Here is a 22,349-nt window from a genome sequence, read left to right as displayed (position 1 = left end):
TCTTTCTTTCTTTCCTCTTCTCTTCTTTTCTCTTCTTTTCTTTTCTTTTCTTTTCTTTCATCAACATTACCCATTGGCTTACCAAAATGGAAGATGAAGATAAAGCTGTGCCACCCCTCCCTACTCGTGGCCTCAAGCCCACATAATTCCTCTCTGCCCCTATTCTACACTTCCAATACAATTATATCATATTTTGTTTGAATCAATATTCAATGCTTAGCTAGATGTTAAGCTAAGCTAACATTATGATGTTAAGCTTTATAATATGCTAGGAGTAGTTTTTCCTTTCTTGCACAAAAATTTTTTCTCCCTAGAATTAACAAACTGTCTTTCCTTTTTAGTGTTCTAAGTTTTTGTCATTAATTTATCCCCAAACTCTGTCCATGTGTGTAAATAATTCTCCTAATGTTTTAAATCACATCAGAAACTTTATCAATATTATTGTATTTGGATGATAGAGTCTTCTGACTTGCTCTAATTGGAACTGGTAACTCTCTTTGCCAGGTGCATGTCTGTTTCCTGGAATCTTTCTTTGTAGTCATCCTGCTGATTCCTTTTTCCTCTTGAGCTGGTTCCTACTTCGTAGATCCCATGTTTCCATCTCTTTTTTTCCTGGTTTTCTTCCTCATTTATTTATTTAAAAAATTTTTAAACATTTATTCATTTTTGAGAGATAGAGAGAAAAGAGGGTGAGCTGGGGAGGGGCAGAGAGAAAGGGAGACAGAATCCAAAGCAGGCTCCAGGCTCTGAGCTGTAAGCACAGAGCCCGACGTGAGGCTCGAACTCACTGACCGCAAGATCATGACCTGAGCCAAGGTCGGACTCGGACGCTTAACCGACTGAACCACCCAGGCACCCCTCTTCCTCATTTTTATGGCACCCTTCCTCCAGTTGCTTCCTAAGAAAGGGTGATGAGAGCTAAATTTTCTGAGATCTAGAATATTTGGTAGCATCTTTATTCTATCCTCACACTTAATTGATAATTCCTCTAGGACTAGCATTCCAGGCTGGAAAGACCTCAGAATTCTGAAGGTTTTAGTCTGTGCTTGAGCTTCTAGTGTTGCTGTTGAGAAGTCCAAAGCAATTCTGATTCTTGATCCCTTGTATATAACTTTTTCTCCTGGGAACTTATAAGATCACTTTGTGAAATTCATGATGATGTGCTTTGGTTCGTGTGTATTCTAATATAGTGTATAGGTTCTTTTAATTTAGAAGCCTTGTCTTTCAATTTTTGAAAGTTTTCTTGAATTATCTATTTGATGATTTATTTATTTTGTTTTCTTATCCTGAAATTTCTACTATTCAGATATTGGACCATTTGTATCCATACTCAATTTTTTAATGTTTTATTTTGTTTTTGAGAGAGAGAGAAAGAGAGAGAGCGAGCATGAGCAGGGGAACGACATAGAGAGGGAGACACAGAGAATCTGAAGAAGGCTCCAGGCTTTGAGCTTTCAGCACAGAGACTGATGCAGGGCTTGAACTCATGAACCATGCGATCATGACCTGAGCCAAAGTCAGACTCTTAACTGACTGAGCCACGCAGTCACCCCCATTCTTAATTTTTCCTTCTATTCTCATGTTTGTTTTGATATTTAAACCTGTTTCGTTCTAGGAGATTCTAAAAAATTTCCTCAACATTATCTTCCAAATTCTCTGTTGAGCTATTCATTTCTCCTGACATATTTTTAATCACTGAGTGTCTTATTCTTTTATATATTGTCCTATTTCTGTTTTATGACTTTCATATCACTCTGAAGATATTAGTCATAATGTTTTTTGGCATTTTCCTCTCCGGAATAGTGTTATGTTTACTTTTTGGTTGTTTTTGGTCTGTATTTTACAATAGAAGCTTTCCTTTAGATTAGAAGATAGATTTCCTTCCTTACTGTAGGGTGGTCAAACTGGGGCATTTCTTGGTCAAACCCTAATATTGCTATTTTTACTGATTGGCTAATCAGAATCTTTCAATCTCCTTTCAAAGGGGTATAAGTTCAGCTGCCAGAGTTCTGGGAGCCCAGACAGAAGGGGGCTTAGGGTCAGGGTGCTATCTCGATATTCAGTAGTTAATCTTTCACTTAAGTCCTTATTTTCCATATGGGACATCCACCTTCAGCTGCACCTGGTAAGGTTAATAAAGGACATTTGCTTTGCTGAGGGGAATTAGGAAATGGTATTGGGGGGTTCTGATGTCTTCTTAATATTCCTGTTTTCATCCCTACCCTCATCTTTACTTCAAGGGGGAACTGTTCCCACAAATTCCTGAGTCTTTAGGGAATTCTACAGAGTGAATTATGTTGCTTCTTGGCTTTCTCCTTTCCTTACAGAGAAGTCAGCATTCTCGGGCCTGCCTGTTTGTAGAAACTGTTAAAAATTACCTTTCTTTATAACTGAGGAAAGTTTTAAAATGGCAAATAAATATATACCTTTGGAAAACAATATGGGCAAATAGCATCGCTGAGAACAACTAAACAATTGTTTTGAAATAGCATTAACACCAAGCTAGTCTAGGAACACATATCCAATTGGAGTATTCAGCAACTTTAATTATTGTATTCTACAAAGAGAATAAATGGCTTGATAGTAAAAAGAAAACATGTTGGCGCTTGGAATGTCCATAGAGAGAAGCTAGGGTGTCCTCCGAGCTTTAGCCAGAGGCTTTGGGGCACCAGAAAGATGTCAGCTTCCTTAACAAGAAGAAGCCATGAGCTGAGGGTGAGGGGAAGCAACGAGCCGTCCAGGCCACATTCACCCTGATACTGTCAGCAATAAACAATAACAAAATTCTCAAAGAGAAACCTGAGCATGATGGTGTGAAAGTTGGTGTCCTAGCCATTGCCTTTCTTACACTTTACAATATATGAAGACAAAAGGAGATTTCTATGAAGTGGTTCAAGATGGAGTCAGAGTATTCATCAAAAAGGAAGCAAAACTAACACTCTTAGGAACAGAAGGTCTTTTACTAGATTATAAATTATCCAGTAAATTTGTGTTCAACAATTAAAATTTCGAAGAAACTTCTTAATGCAGGGGTGTCAATCTATATTTATTCCAGTCACACTCTTTCCTATTTTAATATGGATTTCAGATTTTTTAACACTGATATTGGGGAACAGACAGAACATCTTGTCGATACATTTATATGCTAACAACATCATCTCATACTTTTGCTTTGAATATTTCACATGTCAAATATAAATGTGTTAATAAAGGAATCTGTATGATATAGAACCAGGCACAAAAAACCATTGTTTACACCCTTGAAAATGACAAGCAAATTGAGTCCATCAACCATAATTGTAGTCTATGAAGAATTTGTAAGACACCACTATTAGAGTGAAAGATAACGGGAAGGGGATTGGAAGGGACAAACGAATGAAACTAAGCACATACTAGGTGCTTAATGCCTATTTGTTTTGGACTACATCTGTTCTCATGAGGTAAGGTGCCTGTCTCACTATGGGTCCTGGTAATTATCTGTAGTTATCAGGGCATGTCATATAATCAGCTTTTTAAGATGGAGGTCCAATTACCAAGTTCTTTGTAGTCTCCAGAGCTAGCCTGGAAGGTAAGCCTAGAACAGTACCTGCCTCTGGAGATACTCAGTAGTTGGTAGATGAATGAATGCCTTCAGAAGGAGGTGAAATGAGCTGTGGAAACTTGTAAACACATTGGTTTCATTTTCACAGGCTTTTTCTTTCTCTGTAAAGCAAACTCTGAATGAAAGAAACCATGTCTTAGCAAATATAAATGAGATTAATCAGTGACAATTAGGTTGTGTTATTGTAAATGATGAATACCAAACCATTCATTTGAAAAACAATTAGAGATTTCATATTTTCTTTGAAATCCAAATTGTTTCATAGGAATAGGAGAAAACTCAGTATTTCATAAATCTTCTTTTACATTTATAAATTAGGAAAGTTTATGTCTCAAAAAATTTAATATGGTTTATTTTTTCCTTTAAATCGTAATTCATATAGGCTGTTATATAGTTTGGCTTGAGTCATACCAAATGTTTCTATACTGCACTTTAATTCATTAAATTACTTTAATATATTTATCTGCTATTTGACTATTCCATTTCCTCCAAATATCAGAAGATGTATATTAGTTATGCGCAACTAATTTAATTAATGTGGAAACAATTTTTCCTATAAAACAAGTACTTAGTAATTCCATTTCTTTGCTTTAGGCTTATGTAATAATAGAAAGGAAATTGAAATTTCATCATATTTAGTTTCAAACGAAAATCAAGAACAAATGGAAATCCATTGTCTTTAGCATGTTAGATTTTGTGACCAGCTAGAGAATAAAAATTATAGTTAAGGTAAATCAGAATTTGAATGTTTTGTTATATTTGCGTTGTACATTTAGCACAAGTATTGTCAAATGGTAGTTGGAGCTTTTTGTATGGCTGGAGGCTACACGAGATATTTTTGAAGAACTAGTTATTTGCCTGCATGATCTCCTTAGGGATAAAATGTAGGTAATGGTGCTTCCACATAAGCAGTCTTTAGCAGCACTCTGGCTCACATTACGTTTACCACTTCTAAAGCAGACAGATGCTTTGGAACATCTTTGTTTTCAGAACGATAAAAATTGTATAGTTAAAATAGAATAATGTGCAGTGAAATCTGAAAACAATCATCTTAAACTCATCTTCTAGTCTTTTTGAGAAGTATGATTACTTGAAGCCCAATAGAGTTAATGATAGGGCCCTCAAAAGAAAGTCACTCAGTCCAGATCTGCCTATTTGTCACATCCACACATACAGACACACACACACACACACACACAGAAATGGCTGGCCCCCTACATATTTCCCTATAGCATTTTATAGACAATAATACCAACTTGAGGGGTTCCTGGGAAAGGGTTTCCATGGAGGATAGGGAATAAAAACTGGGTTTCTGCATTTTGAAAGTCCTACCAGAGATCTAATGTTCTCCAAAGGTTATAAACCACTATCACTGGTTGATGAGCCTTTAGGACAGCATTTCACAAACCCTAATATATATATGAAACATGGATGATCTTGTTAAATGCAGTTGACCCATTTGGGTTGGAGGCTGGGATTCTATGGTTCTAACAAGTTCTGGGATAATTCCAGTGCTATGGTCTGTGAACCTCACTTTGAATAGCGAAGATGGGATTTTTATAGCCATCTTGTAGGCAAGCTAACAGGCATTTGTTTTGAAGTACTCAACAAGATACTATAGTATTAACTGGAGTATTGTGTGGTGAAAGGATATTTCCTATAACAGCACTCACTGAGCACTCACTGTGTACTACACTCTATGCCTTTGCCTCTCAGATCTCCCTTGCCTCCTCCTTATGAGGCTAACGATTATTTGTCCTTTGGGAAACCTTGCCTCCTCCAAGAATCCTTGCCATATGGCCCTGCTATGTGCTCCCACTGCATGTTGTGTTGACTTTAAGGATAGCAGTTATCATGTTGGGTTACACTTATCTACCAACTTATCTGTCTTAGAATATAAAGGTCTTGAGGGCAGAATTCATTATTGTACTTCAGAGCCCAGAACACTGTCAGTCACATAAAGACAATCAGTAAATATGTAGTATAATTACCTACTTAACTAACCAAATGAGGTAACAAAAACAAACCTCGAGCCTTGCTCCATTTTCTTACAGAAATTCAAGAAAGACCTCTGGCTGGGTGAGGAAAGAGAGTAGCTGAGGGCTCTCATCTGTCCCTGCAAGTCTCTCCTTGGCTGGCTCTGGCCCAAGATTTTTTGGCAAGATGACGACATTCATGTAGGCTTTCCTCAATCAGAAATAAATAGGAGAAGTATTAGTCAATCACAGCAGGGAACATGACTGGTTTGAAAATGCATCAACAGAACACTTACATGGACACAGAAGGCACTTGGCATGACCCTGATTTCCCTTCTTGAAGTACAGGATTTGGAAACCACTCCCACTGTCCCGCTCCACTCACGTGGACCTGCCCAGGCAGACAGAGCTTATAGGAACTGCAGGCACCTGCGGTATTGCGTCAGCTCTGGCGCCTGGTGCTTCTTCACCTCATGTGCTTACCTCCATAAATTGCAACCAAGCCCATACTTAGGAAAGTTTTATGTTTTACTGATTGCCTTGTGACTTTGCCCCTTATGGGGCCAGAGGGATGATGGCGAAATGGAGTGATTGGCAGGAGCAGCTGTAGAGTTGCTTCTTGAGTCATGGTGTGACCATTGCCTTTGCTGGGGAAAACTCAGTTATCCCTGATGTGCGGTGTTCAATAGACCAATTCATTTCCACGGATACACTGGGAATTCCCCATTTATTCCATGATACCGGTGTTGTAATCTCAAACCTAAAAGAGACTGTAAAGAGAGAATAAATTACAAAGTATACAGTAGGTTTGGGAGTGACTATTGGCCCTGGTACTGAGGGAAATGAGACAGACTTTAGAGTAAAGTTCAATTTTCTCATATTGTCATTTATTCAGCTTACTGTGTGCAAGATATACTTTAGGTTGTAAACAATATATTGCAATCACAGCTCTCAATGAATTTCAACTAGTCAGTAATTTGGAACTGAATGGGGGTTATTTCCAATTCAAGTTTGACATTCCAACCCTGTGAAGATTTTCTTTTCTTTTTTCTTTCCTTTTCTTTTCTTTCCCTTCCCTTTCCTTTCCTTTCCTTTCCTTTCCTTTCTTTCTTTTCTTTTTTCTTTTCTTTCCTTTTCTTTTCCTTTCCTTTCCTTTCCTTTCTTTTCTTTCCCTTTCCTTTCCTTTCCTTTCCTTTCCTTTCCTTTCCTTTCCTTTCCTTTCCTTTCCTTTCCTTTCCTTTCCTTTCCTTTCCTTCTCTTCCCTTCCCTTCCCTTCCCTTCCCTTCCCTTCCCTTCCCTTCCCTTCCCTTCCCTTCCCTTTCTTTAAAATTTTCTCCTCTTCTGGGGTGCCTGGGTGGCTCAGTCGGTTAAGCCTCTGACTTCAGCTCAGGTCATGATCTCACCATTTGTTAGTTTGAGCACCGTGTTGGGCTCTGTGCTGACAGCTCAGAGCCTGGAGCCTGCTTCAGATTTTGTATCTCCCTCTCTCTCCACCCCTCCCCAACTTGTGCTCTGTCTCTGTCTCTCAAAAATAAATAAACATAAAAAAAAATATTTTCTCCTCTTCTTTGTGTCTCATCTCCAAAGACAGTAGACTTTGGATCTCCAGAACTGGGCTGAACAGTGAGCTTCTTCATTTCCCCCCAGGTCGCCAGAGTTGCCTTCAGTCTGAAATTGCAGTTGGTTTCAGGTGTGCAAGGTTTTCAAAAGGCCTCCATTCCTGATTTCTGTCAACCTTTTCCTCCCTGGGCTGTTTGCCCTTGTGTTGCCTTTGATGGAATTTTCTCCTCTCCAACTCAGATACACGGGATGCCAATGATGCTTATCACATATGTGTGTCTCTTTAGATCAGTGGTTCTCAGAGTGTGGTCTGCAAACCTCTAGGGGTCTCTGAAATGCTTTCAGGGGATCCATGAGTTCACGAAACAATTTTCATAATAATACCAAGTTGTTGTCTTTTTCTCTGTAGACATTTGTGCCTATGATACAAAGGCAAAGGTGAATGAAGCCACTTGTACCTTAGCATTCAAGGCAGTGACCCCCACCTGTAGTAGGAGTCATTGTATTCCTTACTGTCACCATTCCACTTAGGAAACAAGTTTCTGGTTTCATATATGATGTTCCTGATAAGGCAGTAAAAGTTTGCATTTTATTAAATCTCAAGCACACATCTTTTTAATATTCTGTGTGGCAAAATGAAAATATACATAAAGCACTTTGACTGAATCCCGAAGGACAGTGTTTGTCTTGAGGAAACACTATACAATCCTTTCAATTGCAATCTCTATAAGCCATTTTTTTCCCATGGAACTCCATTTTTATTTTAAAGAATGACTGACAGACACACTGTGGTTAATCATACTGGATATTCAGCAGACAGTTTCTTAAAAATGAACAAAATGAACCTGTCACTTCAAGGAAAACACTGCCAATATTTGAAAATTATGTTTCATCTGCCAGTGAGAATTTGATAGCTTCTCAATACTTAAAGACTTCTCTGGTGAGAACATCGACAATATTAAGGAGTGTGATTTTGTTTATTTGTATAATGAAATGTGTCACTATTTGGAAGATCTGCAAAACTCAGTGAGTCAGTATTTACCAAATAACAATGCATGGTGTAACAGAATCATGAATGGGTAAAAGGTCCATTCAAAATGCAAAACAGACCAGTGGATTTTAATGTAACAAAGTATGAAAAGTTCATTGTTATGATTTTTTTTAATGTTATTCATTTTTGAGAGAGAGAAAGAGACAGAGTATGAGTGGGGAGGGACAGAGAGAGAGGGAGACACAGAATCCAAAGCAGGCTCCAGGCTCCGAGCTGTCAGTGCAGAGCCCCACATGGGGCTCAGACTCACAAACCACGAGATCATGCCCTGAACCGAGCTGACTGAGCCACCCAGGTACCCCTCCTTGTTATGATTTTAAATTTCACATTGCAACTTTAGAAACTACCACTTGTTGAGTTTGATGTAGTATCAAAGAAGAATACCCAAAACTATCTGAAAAGCTGTTAAAATACTCCTCCCTTTCCAACTAGATAAATGTGTGAGGCTAGAATTTCATATGCCTCAATCAACACAATGTAACACAATAGAATTAATGCAGAAGCACATATGAGAATCCAGCTGTCTTCTATTAAGCTCAAACATTAAAGAGATTTACAGAAATAGAAAACTATTCATACTAAATTATCTTAGTTTAAAAAGCATGGTTATTTTTCATAAAAACCTATTGTTCATGTTAACATACCAGTTATTGTATTTTACAATTAATTAATGAACAAAAAATTTAAATGTCTCACTTTTTATATCTCACATGGTAAATATCAATAGATAGAACCCCCAAGAACAAAATATTTTTAAAGTACACCATCATTTTCAAGATTGTAAATGGGTCCTAAGACCAAGATGTTTGAGAATTGTTGCTCTAGGTCACACACATTTAAATACTGATGATGGTCTAGATGAAATTCCAGTTAACTAAAGCTTTGGAGGTGATCATTTAACCCCGCCCTTGAAAGGGCACAGTCCTTGATTAACTTCCCCTGGCCTCTGCCTCAGCTAGTTTTCTCCTTTGTGCAGCCAAATGGCTCAGCATGTCCTGTGGCTGGGGAGGTGGCAAGTATTCCAATTATGCAAAGACTGTGTTGGCATTGTCTTTTACCCTCGTTTCCTACTAAAATAAATGTTTAATGCAATTAACTTAACTTTCTTGGAATAAAACTATGCAAAATATTTACAAATTTGTACTGTTGACAGTTCCTTAATCAAAACCTCCTTGGGGCACCTGGGTGGCTCAGTCGGTTAATCGTCAGACTCTTTATTTTGGCTCAGATCATGATCTCATGTGAGATCCAGACCTGGGTTGGGCTGTGTGCTGGCCCTCCTTCCTCCCCGCTCTGACCCTCCCCTTCCCCCCTTGCACTCTTGCTGTTTCTCAAAAAAAAAAAAAAAAAATGCTTTAAAACCTCCTCAAAAACTTTATATGATTTCCAAAATGGAAGCACCATGATGCATCTTACATGTATCTTATATATACACATACATATGCATATGTTATGCATATGTATGTGTATATATGCATATGTGTATATTACAGTTCAATAAGGCATAGCATTAACTATCTGGAGGGGATGCCTTTGTTCTCCTATAAGGAAAATGATTCCCTGAGACCCTAAATGCCTTGTCACATGGTTTATTTGCTTAATTAAGGTGCTATCTCCAGTTTGCTACTAGAGCAAAATGATAGAACTTAATACATGTTTTAAAAATCTGTACTCTTGTCATGTAGAGGACATTTTTTCAAGTTATGTCTACCTTCTTTATCCGTAGTTTTATGTAAGAGCAACCTGGAAGAAAAAACTGCTTTATCTAGTTTAGTTAAATATAGTAAAACTTCAGATGTCTATAGAGCTGTGAGAAAACAGGACAGATATATTTTCAGTGTCTAAAACTAAACCATTTTAGTAAAAACAGCAATACAAAAAAAGTACTTAGGACCTCAAATTATGAACTCTAATCCAGTACCTAATGTGTTGATGCCTCAGATCCAGTTATACAAAACTTTTGTTTAGCTATTTAGGATACTACTCTCTAAAAGATGTCACAGGCTTTCTGTATCTAATCAATCTAGTAAAGATGATTTAAGCATTTTAAATGACTTGAGATCATAATTATTAATGTCCTTTCTTTTACTCAAATGCAATAGACGCATCAAGTCCCATTGAGCATGTGAGAGTTTTTTTACACATTCATTAAATTATCCAGTATTCCAAGTCTTTTTTTTTTTTTTTTTTAAGATTTTCATGTGTTTTTAAATTTTGGCTTTTATCTTCTTGCTTTGGCATTGTATTAACTATAACATCTTCCTTTATATAGGATGTATGCTTGTCTCTCCATTTCTAATTTTCTGTAAACCAAATAAAAAAGGTATTAGAATTGTATAAAATTGAGCAAATAGAATGAGAAAGAGCCCCTGACACTTACAGTGATGCATAGATGTCTTAGTGAGCTTTATTTAGTACTGTATTTTGACCTCAAAAGATGGTGAGCTTACTTATAGGTTCTTTAGATGACTAACTAAATTATTATTAGGTGAGGTATTCTAGGATAATAATTATTTTGTTAGGGCCACCTGGCTGGCTCAGTCAATAGAGCATGTGACTCTTAATCTCAGGGTTGTGAGCTTGAGCCCCATGTTAAGGTATGGAGCCTACTTTAAAAATATTTTAAAAATTATTACTTTGTCAATGGTTATGTGTACAGTTAATAAAAATAAACAGATATTTTAAAAACCAAAATAGTGAATTCTAGTTCTGTTCTCTTTTTTAAGTAATTCTGATTCTACTAATTACTTATCTAGTCTTTTAGATTTTACATGTGCTTTTTAATGAGTTCTTTAAAAAGTATTTTAAAACTATTCTTTTTTAAAAATTTTATTTATTTTGAGAGAGTGAGAGAGAGTGCGCACAAGCAGTGGAGGGGCAGAGAGAGGGGAGAGTGAGAATCCAGAGCAGAATCCATGCTCAGTGTGGAGCCGAACTCAGCTCGATTTCACGACCATGAGATCACAACCTGAGCCAATATCAAGAGTTGGATGCTCAGCCAACTGAACAATCCAGGCACCCCTTTTAAAAAATATTCTTATATTATTTTTTATACAATGTACATAGAAAGAGTATGCCTATAGGTAAGAAGTCTTTATTAAATCTATCACATTTCATCCAACAAAAAAGCAGACAGGAACATGTCCACATAGGCTCTGGTCCATCAATGGTTTTCTGAAAGACCTAGGATGTTTACATTCTTAGGAAGGAAAGAAGAGCAGAGAATACCATTCCATATTTGTACTTGGTTTTTTAGCATAATGGTGGCTGCTTAATAACAGCTCAAGAGCAGTTCTATTGCAGCATCATTTCTGCCTGTGAAATCACATTGGTATGCAGATTCTTAAGTATGCAGCCCCATGGATTAGGGCCCTCATTCCTGTCAAAGACAGTTATTTACTCCGGGAATCCTTCCAAGGTTGCTACCAGGAATGCTTTTTACTTTTATGGTGACTTGGTCCCTAAGGATAAAGACAATTATCCAAAAGGAAAACTTTTCGCTCAGTATCTGTACATATATTAGTGACCACAGCAGTAAAGTTCATAGTCTTCAAATGAAAACTCAACATGAGAACAGACTATTGAGCTTGAGTTGAGGTGCTGAGTATAGAATAACTGAAAAATCCTAGTACCTGTTTGCATTTGCACCCATGACCTGATTTGAATATACAGTTTAAGATTTATTTTCACTATTTAGACAAACATTTTGTAAATTGAATCCCTTTTTCAGTTCTTTATGCACTTATCAATGTTTTAATGGAGAAAAGCCTTATTTCCTTTTAGGAATCAACTATTATCCTTTTAGAACATTTGTGTAAAATAACTGTGCATGTTGATAACCATCTCACTTTTTTCCTTACAAATTCTTCACAGAGTTCTTATTTCTCTTGTATTGATTTCCTAGTATGTACTCTATAATGGCTTTTCTGAGCTTCGTTCATTGTCCTCAAGTTTGAATCTCCTCTGCCCTTCCTCCTTTATTCTTAGCAGATGGTGACCTCATACAATTTATCCAGTGTACATTTCTTCATTGTCTCTCCTGTCTTGAAGTACAAGTCTCTGCATCCATAGTTTCTTCATCTTATCTGTATTTGAGTAGCTTCCCCTTCCTTCTTACTTTCTGTGTTTGCCCTTGATTCTATCACTGTGTATCAGTTCAGAGTTTATTTGCAAAAAGTAGAAACCTCTATTTATTTTAGTCAGAAATGAATTTAATAAGTACTTACAGACTTGTTGAAAGATCTGGAAAGTCAGGCTTTAGGCAGGGCCTCTAGGAATGACTTCAAACAACACTGCAGAACTGGCTACCCAAGGGATTGGCAACATTTGCCACAATATGGAAGCAAGAGAGTCAGGAGCCATTGGTCCTGGCACTGGGTCTAGGGTTACACGTCTTAGTGTAACCCTGATGGAAGCTGCCAGCAGAACTGCTGTATCCAGAGTAAAATCATCTCCCAGATCTGCACCAGCAAAATGGATACCTCACAATCTAATGTCTCTCCCTGTTTAACTCAATCCCTAATACAAGTTTCTTGCAGCTACACTTGCTGTGTTAGAACTATATCACACCCTGAGCACTCGCTGAAGGAGAGTCTGGGAAATGCTCTTATCTACTCAGCCTCTGTAACATACAAGGCACACTCAAACGAGGTTGGGACACAAGTTGAGCAATCCATCCGACTCTGCCACGGTCTTCTCCACTGACTTTTGATTTACCCAGTTATTAGTTATATTGCTTATTTACCATATGCTAGGTATTTTCTCAAGTCTTTTTCTCCACTTTACTATTTGAATTTTTTGCAGTAGGTTCCAGGATGTTGTTTGCTTCCCACAAGAAAGATTTTCCTTGGGTTATTATTGCTTTTATTCCTTGTATTCTGGTCCTTGTTTTCTTTTGCCTTGTCATCCTGAAACTATATTGCTATTTGCTATTGATTTCCAGAAATATTGTACCACTGTAAACATGAGTTCCCAACAACTTGTGAACTCATCTTTGGTACTAGGAAACTCGCCATCAAAGACTGAGTTTGGAGTTCAGAATCTTGAGAGCAAGCCCTGTAAAAGTAAGATTATTTCCTTACTTCTAAAACTTAATTAACCACCATCATTGCTCTTGCTGTGGCTCCCAGTGACCATTCTGACCATTTCTCTGGTCAGTTGAAGAATACAGATCCACCTAGGGCTTCAGTGTGAGAGCCAGCTGGGGTGAGGGAATGCTTATTAAGTCTTATCTCAGAGATAAGGGAAAGTTTTGTTAAAGCCCTGGGAAACTGAGGAAAGGCTGGAGCTTCAGAAAGAGCTGTTAGATCATAGACTACTTTCCAATTGCCATCAAAAAGTTTTAATTTCTAATACTTTCCTTATCTGAGATCATCTCTCTCATCCACTTCTGATTATCTCAAGGTCCCTAAGACTTCATGTTATGGATTGAGAATAGCCCACATAGGAGAGTTTAGATTTATGCTAATTTCCTCTTTCCTTTTCATAAAATTTAATAGATGTAGTAGTGGAATCTAAGGAAGAGATTGTCTTGGTTCCTACCACATACTCTGACATCTTCCAAGAGGACTTGTCAATGAGTTATACATGAAAATCAGCCCATGAGATAAGATTTAGTTTCACTGACAATAAGCTGACACAACTGACATGCCATGTACACAAGACAAAATAGTTTAACCACAAGATTCTATGAGAATTCAAATCTGATACCTGTTTTCTAGTCAGTTCTGGAAGACTTGGAAATGAAGGTGAAGACAGAGAATAGAAAAAGAAGCTTTTTGCATTTTTCCAGGGAATTATTTCTTCCTAAAACCAAATTAGCATACCTGAAACTCTTCTCAGATTTATTCTGTGAAATGAAAATAACACTGTTGAATTTCCCAGAGAAGCTCTAACTTTCCATTTTCACTTGGTGGTAATAAAATAAGTCTTGCCTGGCATGGATCAAGAAGCAGTAAGCAAAGAATACAGTATTTGGTAAATATTTACATTACCAACATCTCTTAGTTCTGTGGTCTGATTAAATTGAGAGGCACTTATAGGGACTACAGTATTTTAAGGATAGAAACTCCTTATCAGTATGTGTATTAGATGTGGAAAGAGGTCTCTGAGGGAATGTTCTCAAGAAAAAGGCATTACATCACACGCTCATATAGGTATGTTGTGTCAAATCACAGTTTGCAAAAGATAATTATACTCAAGTTTGAATTTTTAACATATTGGGTCAAAATATTGATTATTTTCCAGTCATTAAAGAATACCTTATATATAAATGTTACAATATAAGAAGAAGAAGGAAAATCAAATGAAACAAAACCTGTCTTTCCCAGTTAATGGGCTGACAGGGCAAATCTTTGTTACCTCTGCCTTATCTCTTCCATTTCCTCCATGACTTTCCTTAACTGCCTATACTAATTCTTGTTATACTTCTCCTCCCTCCCTTTACTCTGATTCATGGTAGAGAATTCAGACTATTGACTACAGAGGCAACGTGCATAGTGGTTAAAAACACATGCTCTGAAGTCAGATTCCCTGGGTTCAGTTTCTGATTCTCACTCTGTGATTTTAGGCAAAGTACCTAATTTTCTGTTTTCTTATCTGTAAAATGAAAGTGAGGGAAGCCTGTTTGAACATACACAAATGGAATTATATTTATACTTCTCACTGAGGTTTTGTAGGGATAAGTGGTTGAGCATGCATAGGGCTTAGCATAGTAAGTGCTCAATGAAAACAAGCCACTAGTATTTAAATAACTGTATTGTTTCAAGCAATAAGTAGGCTTGTCTTCTTCCACCTTTCAGCTATGAAATGTGTACTTACTGAGGAAAAGACAGATACAACCTTTATCTTTAGATTAAGATGAGTTAATGCCAAATATATGCATAAAAACTGAAAATAAATCCAGATGTTTTCAAACATCTGGCAAACTACCAACATTCTATAGCTTTTCTTCATACTTGGCACGTTCCTTTCAAGTGTGTGTATGTGCTGGAAGCTGAGTCATTTTTATCCATTAGCCCTTTCTTGGGCACCTCTAGGAGTTGTATATGCATCATGGAACTTAATACATATTATTTCTAATCCCTTTTAACCATCTAAAGAAGTAATATTTATTAGCTCTATTTTACAGTTTAGGAAACTAAAGCTCAAAGTGTAATATAACTTATCTAAGTTCAGTCAGATCGTCATTATTGGAGCTACATGATTGAAATCCGTCTTCCTTCAGAGTTGGTATTCTCTCCCACTTTGACATGTATTTTATGAATCTATGACTAATGGCCTTAGAAGAAGACTGGTTGATAAATTCACTGAGATTCAGCATCATCAATGCTAAAGATCTGTATATCCAAATTTATCACTGACAACATATTTCATTTTCACAAATAGGACTATTTTCAGGAGTTAGAATTTTTACTCACATACATAATAATACTCAAATATATACATTTTAACAGTATATAATTATACACAATGTAAGGTAAGGATCTTTTGTACACTAATAAGTGTTTATCCATCATATGAACAGAACCTATAACAGAACCATTTTGGTAAAGTTGCTGACTGCAAAAGATATGTCTGGGCATAATAGACATTGTCACACAATCTTTGTTTTGCTAGTCCATTTAAAAATGGAGAAAGAATAGTCCTACAGAGAAACCTTTGTGGCAAGGGAAGTATCATCATACTTAACATGGTCCTTGAGGAAAATATTTCTTGCTGTTCAGACAAATGTAAAAGGTCAGTGAAACACAATCACAGCAGTTGATTATGAATGTTGACCTCAGAATGCATGCTCTGAAGGAATGCTAACTACTCCTACCATAATGCTTTTGCTTATTTGGATACCATTAAAAGCTCCACTTGACAGGCATAATGATGAACGGTACTTTTCCTGTCAAGCAACACATGTTTGGATGATAGACAGCTCTCTTAACTTGGGGATTTATTTATCTTCCAAGAACAATTTTTCAACTTGCTCTGCAAACCCATGGAATTGCTTAAAACTCACATAACTTATTACTGACAAAGGGAAACCCCCTGTCCTCACACATAAGATTGGGCCTTGAGGGGTACAATGATACATCTGTTTTATAAATATAAAACCTCTTTGGTCCTCCATAAGCTGAATTTTCTGTGTTCTAGTACTTCTGACTCAATTGACTGAATGGGTTTGTACTTCAAAAAATGCCCTGTTATCCACCTAATCTTATTTTATAAAAAAATAAATAAATAAATTTAGATGATTGAAATGTGAACTAATGACTCTAACAGTAACTTAAGTGTTCATTATTGGGTATTGTTTTATCCCTGATTTATAAACAACTCTCTTGTGATTCTTTATTTTAATTATTTCATGCAAGACAAAACAAAACAAATATATTTGGCAATTAGATAGATATTTTTCAAAACTGGGTGCATATTCTTTTTCTCATTTCTTTTGTTGCTTCCTTATAGCCTTGGAAATATTGAATTCATTTAACATTTTGCAATAAACTAGTGTGTTCTTCCAAAAAATAAGAATGAGATAGATTTATTAGAAAAGGGAAAGCCACTTTAGATTATAATTTATGATGATCAATGGACAGATCATCCCAGAACAAAACTAACTGAATCACTTCAAACTTCAATAGTGTCATAGTTTTGGCACTTAAAGGTATTCTTTTACTTTCAAGAGTACCACTTAAAATTTAAATGGACCAGGAGAGGGGCACCTGGGTGGCTAAGTTAGTTAAGCATCTGATTTCGGCTCAGGTCATGATCTTGTAGCCCATGAGTTTGGTCCCCATGAATATGATCTCACGGTCCATGATTTTGGTCTGTGCTGACAGCTCAGAGCCTGGAGTCTGCTTCAGATTCTGTGTCTCCCTCTCTCTCTCTCTCTGCCCCTCCCCCACTCTCATTTTCTCTCTCTCTCTCTCTCTCAAAAGTACTAAGCATTAAACATTTTTTTTTTAAATAAATGGACCAGGAGATATAAACTTAAGCCTATGTTGGTCAACATATTGATTATCATTAAAACCTTAGCAAGAATCAGTGGGCAACTGTTGTAGGTAAGTTGATATATGTTTCATGCCTAAAATGAACCTGGCTATGAAAATATTCTTCAAGAAGCATTGCTTACCAGACTGAGCTGTCTGGACTTAGAATCTTGATTTTAATAAAAAGGGATCATCTTGGTAGAAAACATCTACAGTAGTATCTGAAAGTGTTCTTAAGTTTGAAATTGTATGACATGTTACATGGTTCATTGAAAACTATTAAACTCACATTATAAAATGAAACCTAAACACATTAGTATCACTTAGGGTCCCAGCAGGAAATAGGTGGCATGCTCAAAGGAGTAATTAAAAATAATATAATGCAGGGACTAAAGGCAGGTTTAAGTGAACCAACAGATGATACTGAAGCACTGGGAGATAAAAAGCAGAAGCTACTATTACCTTTAGGCCTGAAGATACAAGAAGATGGAATGTGTTATTTCAACATAAGAGTTAAGGCATCGTAGAGGAGCTATGACTCTCTAGATGGAGGAACAGAGCCATTGCCAAACCGTGACCCAGCAGGTTCAGCAGGGAGAACATCTACCTGACCTCTCATTCCTCTGCTCTTTGATGTCTTAACTGGGGCTTCCTGTTGACCAAATCCAACCAGGGGCACACTGAGGAGCTCAGCCTGTGCTGTCTCTAGAGGCCAGTGCCCGGAGGGTGGAGAGTGGAGAGGGTGGAGAATGAACCTGGAAAGGCAAAGGGAGAATAATCAGCATAACATTTTACCATTATCATAATTCTACAGGATATAAACCTCCAATTATTCCTCACTAAGGAGCTGGTGGGAGCTCTCAGTCATTATTCTTGTCCTCTGAATTTCTCCTTTCCAGGTTCTGAAAGTTCTCTTTTAGGTTTTTTTTTCAATTTTCGTTCCATGTCATTCTGTGCAAGAACATGATGCAATCTTTATAGCAGGGATGTTTTTATTATTTGCAAAATAATCTTTTTTTTCTTTCCACTTTGCTAAACTTTGCTTAGTATCAAGACTTGCATAGTTGATTTCAATAAAGGATTTTTCTCTTTGACATTATTCTTAATATCCTGGCTGCCTAAGTTCCCCATTATGCTGGGATGGCTTTCATTAGTTCATTTAGCTGTACAGTGCTCTCCTTAAACTGTCCTGCCCTGTATCTCCTTCTTAAAGTCAGTGCTCCATCCACGTCAGCAATGGAAAAGGTTTTAAAATTTTTTTTAATGTGAGAAGTCACTTTCTGACTAGCGTCAGACTTCACAATGTGACATAATTATTTTTAATGTAAACTCAATTCTTTTAATACGTCTGCCCTCACTTTTCTCTGTTCTTTTTTTTATTCCAGTCCCTTTGTCATAGATTTACTTCCCTTTTCCATTTAGTTACAATGCTATGAATTAAATGTTGACTTGATGGTCCATATTGGGTTGTGTGTGTGAGAGGGATAAGAAGTGTGTAAAGTGGTCTTATAGGTCGAAAGGTGGATTAAAAACCAGAGTTAATGTTATAGTTTGCAGATCTATTTGCCTCTCCCGAATAAAAGTTTCTCAGAGAGAGTGGCAGTGTTTTTGCTTTCTTTTTCAGATCCGAAGCCAGAGCAAAGCCTCTGGGTCTGGGCTCTGTGAGGGGGATGAAGTGGTTTCTATCAATGGCAACCCTTGTGCAGACCTTACCTACCCCCAGGTCATCAAGCTCATGGAGAGCATAACAGACTCTCTACAAATGCTCATCAAAAGGTACAAAAGAGTTGTTGGATTATATGTTTTCTCTTGAAGTTAGATAGGACTGACTACAGCTTTTACTACCTATATAATTTGTCATTTATGGGGAAATTGGGGTTGCTCTGTAGAAAGTCAGTTTAGTTAAACAGAAGAACCACCATGTTTGAAAAATGGCAATTCTAATCAACTTAATTTTCTGGTTAATTGAGAATTAACTTGAAAATCTTTGTTTTATGAACTTTGTTGAAAATCTTAGGTATTTTAGACTAGCTGTTTAGAAAGCTCAGTATGTTGAACGTAATTTAATACTTCAGGGTCAAGATTTTGTGGTGGGTCAGGATCACTAAATTATAATTCCAGATTCACAGATGAATTAAAAATGTTTAACTTAACTATACAGAACAAACTGATGGACACCATCAGACGGGAGGGGGGTGGGAGGTTGAAGGAGAAAGGTGACAGGGATTAGGGAGTGCACTTGTCATGATGAACACTGGATAATGTATGGAAGTGTTGAATTACTATATTGTACACCAGAAACTGATAATAACACTGTATGTTCATTATACTGGAATTAAATTTTTAAAAATAGCAGCAATAAATTCCATTAAAAAGTGTTTAAGTGTTAAATCATTATATTGTACAATAAGTTTTTATAGAAAGAGAATGCCTAGGAGAAGGAAAAGAACAACAAAAACCCTAAAAGCAGCTAGATTTCTGCTTGTCAGGACCTCCAGTAAAAGCATTTGGGTATGGATAAAAGCAGATGGTTAGAATAAAGGTTTTGGGACTATTAATGGAAATCACTTGTTACTCTGGTCTCTCCAAATATCACCCTTCCCACCTAACGGCTTAAAAATGCACTAGTAAACTTTAAACACTTAAAAAAAAAAAAAAAAAAAAAAGAATACAACAAGGGCAATCACAAAAAAAGAAAAAAAAAAACTATAGCATGAGCGTTTTTGCAGTGTGCAAATCACAGTACTGTGTGCAAATTCAGACTGACTTTGCAAGTGAGGCTCTGACCATTACATTGTAATGAATCCGGAAAGGAAAGTTCTGGCTTCTTGGAGAGAGCCTTCAGGAAGAAGATGTCAGAGGACATCTCACATAGAATTTAAAGCTCTCCAGGTTTGTCTTAACTCTGCAGAAACACTACATGCAGCATTACCCCTCTGATAATCATTCACTATTGGTTCCATTTCTATATACACATGAACTCAGTAAGGCCATAATCTTGTGAAAATAAAAGAAATATAGCATTATTCTTGGAATCTCCCATCTAAATATTTAGCCATCAAGCCCAATGTTCAAGCCCAATATTTAGGATCCTACTTACTTATAAAGCTACCATTTGCTTTTATAAGGAAACTAATGGGAAGCTTGCCAAGTGTGGACACAGTGTTAGCCATACTCATGCATAAATCTGTGAGGTATCAAAGACGTCCATCTTTGTAAAAGTTTAATCATATCCCAAATAGGGGGAAAACCTTTATCCAATTTATTCCCTTTTTAGTGTCCTTACTCTGTCAATGAGGCCAATTTCTTTGGAACATATTTGTGGTCTGGGACATTCCCTGCTAGTTCTTGTTTTGATTACAGTGGCTATCACTGGGAAAATCCTTGGTGATTTAGAGCCGAGCCTCTGGTACGTATTTGCTTTCAGAAATAAATGAACTAGTTCTCTGCTACTTTTAATAATTGGAAATATGATTATTATTTTCTCTTAAGAATTTTGACTTTTACAAAATAAATCATTGATGAGATTCGAATGGAATCTCAAATTAAAATCAGCCCAAAGGCAATCATCACCATCATTGTCACCACCACCACCACAACCATTCCGGATAGCTGAACATTGTACCTATGTAGGCTGAATGGAAATGAAATCTCTAACCTCTGTTGCTTTTATGATTTTTACTCTTGTACATCCATTTTACTTCTGCTACCAGTAAATATTAACATTTATCTAAACCATTGGCCTGTATTACAGTCTATAAGCCTGGAATAAATTCAAATGACTCTCTTCTCAGCTTCCTAATTGATTGCTAACATAATTCAAAGTGATTTAATCTACTTCCATCTGAGGGCTTCCTAAATTAACACTCTCTGACCTTGTGGTACCATCAAATTTAGTTGCATGGAGTGTATTCATCATTTCCTATATAAGAAAGATCTAATTTTCTATCACCATGTTTTTAAAATGCTATATTATAATTTTTTTTTAATTACTGGGAAACTTTACAGATTACTTCCTTAGAGAAAACTTCATTTCACTTGATTGTTGGTTTTTTATTGTTTTGTTCAGTTTTGTTTTACTAAGTGCAGTCAAAAGCAAGGTTAGGAGCAATTGTTTTGAACATTAGAAATTCTATCAGATAGATTCTAAGATATATTCCTTTGGGTAGCCCCTTGAGTAGGGGTTCACTCCCTTCAAGTGATGACTTGGCATTAATCAGGGTGCATTTTGAGGGAAGACAAAAGGGGCAGGGATAGACACTGCTGTTTTTTGCTTTTTTTTTTTTTTTGAACTTACAAATGTGAGACATGAAGGCATCACCTACAGCTATTCTGTAAATGATGCTTCTCTTCTAAAAGCCGTTAGAATTTTGAGTTTTAGCAAGAAGTCATTTGACTCTTAAACTGGCATTGCTTCTTGCAAACCTAGGTTTGCAAAACCAACTGAGAATGGTTAAGGTCAGAATCAAAGGATTGTGGTGAGCAGCTCTGGACTTCTTAGCTGAGAGATAAAGAACAGTTTGATTTCAGAGATCCTACAAGGAAATGCTCCAAGACACAGGTTCAAACAGGAGAAGGGGAGACATCTCCGATTATAAATACTCCATGACTCAATGATTCATTGCAGCATGGAAAGGATTTCTCTTTACACAAGAGTACTGGGCTGGGGTCCACTTATTACAAAACACATGCTCACTGGAGTTTGAAAAACAGCTTCTATTTCATTCCTTTCAGGAAAGCACAGCCTCTAAAAGGATTACTTGAATTATGTGTATATTAATATTGTTCTGAAGCTGTTGAATATGTTTATGTGACATAGTGTTCAGACCTAAACTTAGTCAGTAAGACATTGAAATGCTTTGTCATATTAGAACAAACATGGTTATTTGAAAACATGCAAATAGTTACAGATAAAGGACATCAATGAAGCTATAACCTGTGCTTTTAAAAAATAAAAGCTGAATTTAGGATGGATTTAGGTTCCATAATCTTTTGTAAGCATTTTGGCTTTGCTTTAAAGAAAAGTTTATTTGGAAGATCCTTAAGTAATAAGATAAACATGTTGCCAACTTCTGCTTTCAAATATGTTGCAGTTGACATTTAGGAGGAAATATTTTGACGGTATCATGTATCATAAAAGTGTTGGGAAGTTCTTTGGCAGGTGTAACACACTCCAGTTTAAC

At 36.7% G+C, this 22,349-nt stretch overlaps 1 protein-coding gene across 5 annotated transcripts in view; it reads left to right on the top strand.

Annotated features, from left to right (window-relative positions):
- Positions 1-22,349, top strand: part of SYNPO2 (synaptopodin 2) — a 209,984-nt gene that overhangs the window by 153,397 nt on the left and 34,238 nt on the right. For all 5 annotated transcript variants that reach the window (XM_042983987.1, XM_042983988.1, XM_042983986.1 and 2 more), the window contains one exon: positions 18,791-18,942. In XM_042983987.1, coding sequence (XP_042839921.1) covers positions 18,791-18,942 — 152 coding nt within the window. The remainder of the gene's footprint in view (positions 1-18,790; positions 18,943-22,349) is intronic.

Source organism: Panthera tigris, chromosome B1 (genome assembly GCF_018350195.1).
Source record: "Panthera tigris isolate Pti1 chromosome B1, P.tigris_Pti1_mat1.1, whole genome shotgun sequence".
Lineage (NCBI taxonomy): Eukaryota > Metazoa > Chordata > Mammalia > Carnivora > Felidae > Panthera > Panthera tigris.
This window is presented reverse-complemented; position numbering and strand designations above follow the sequence as displayed.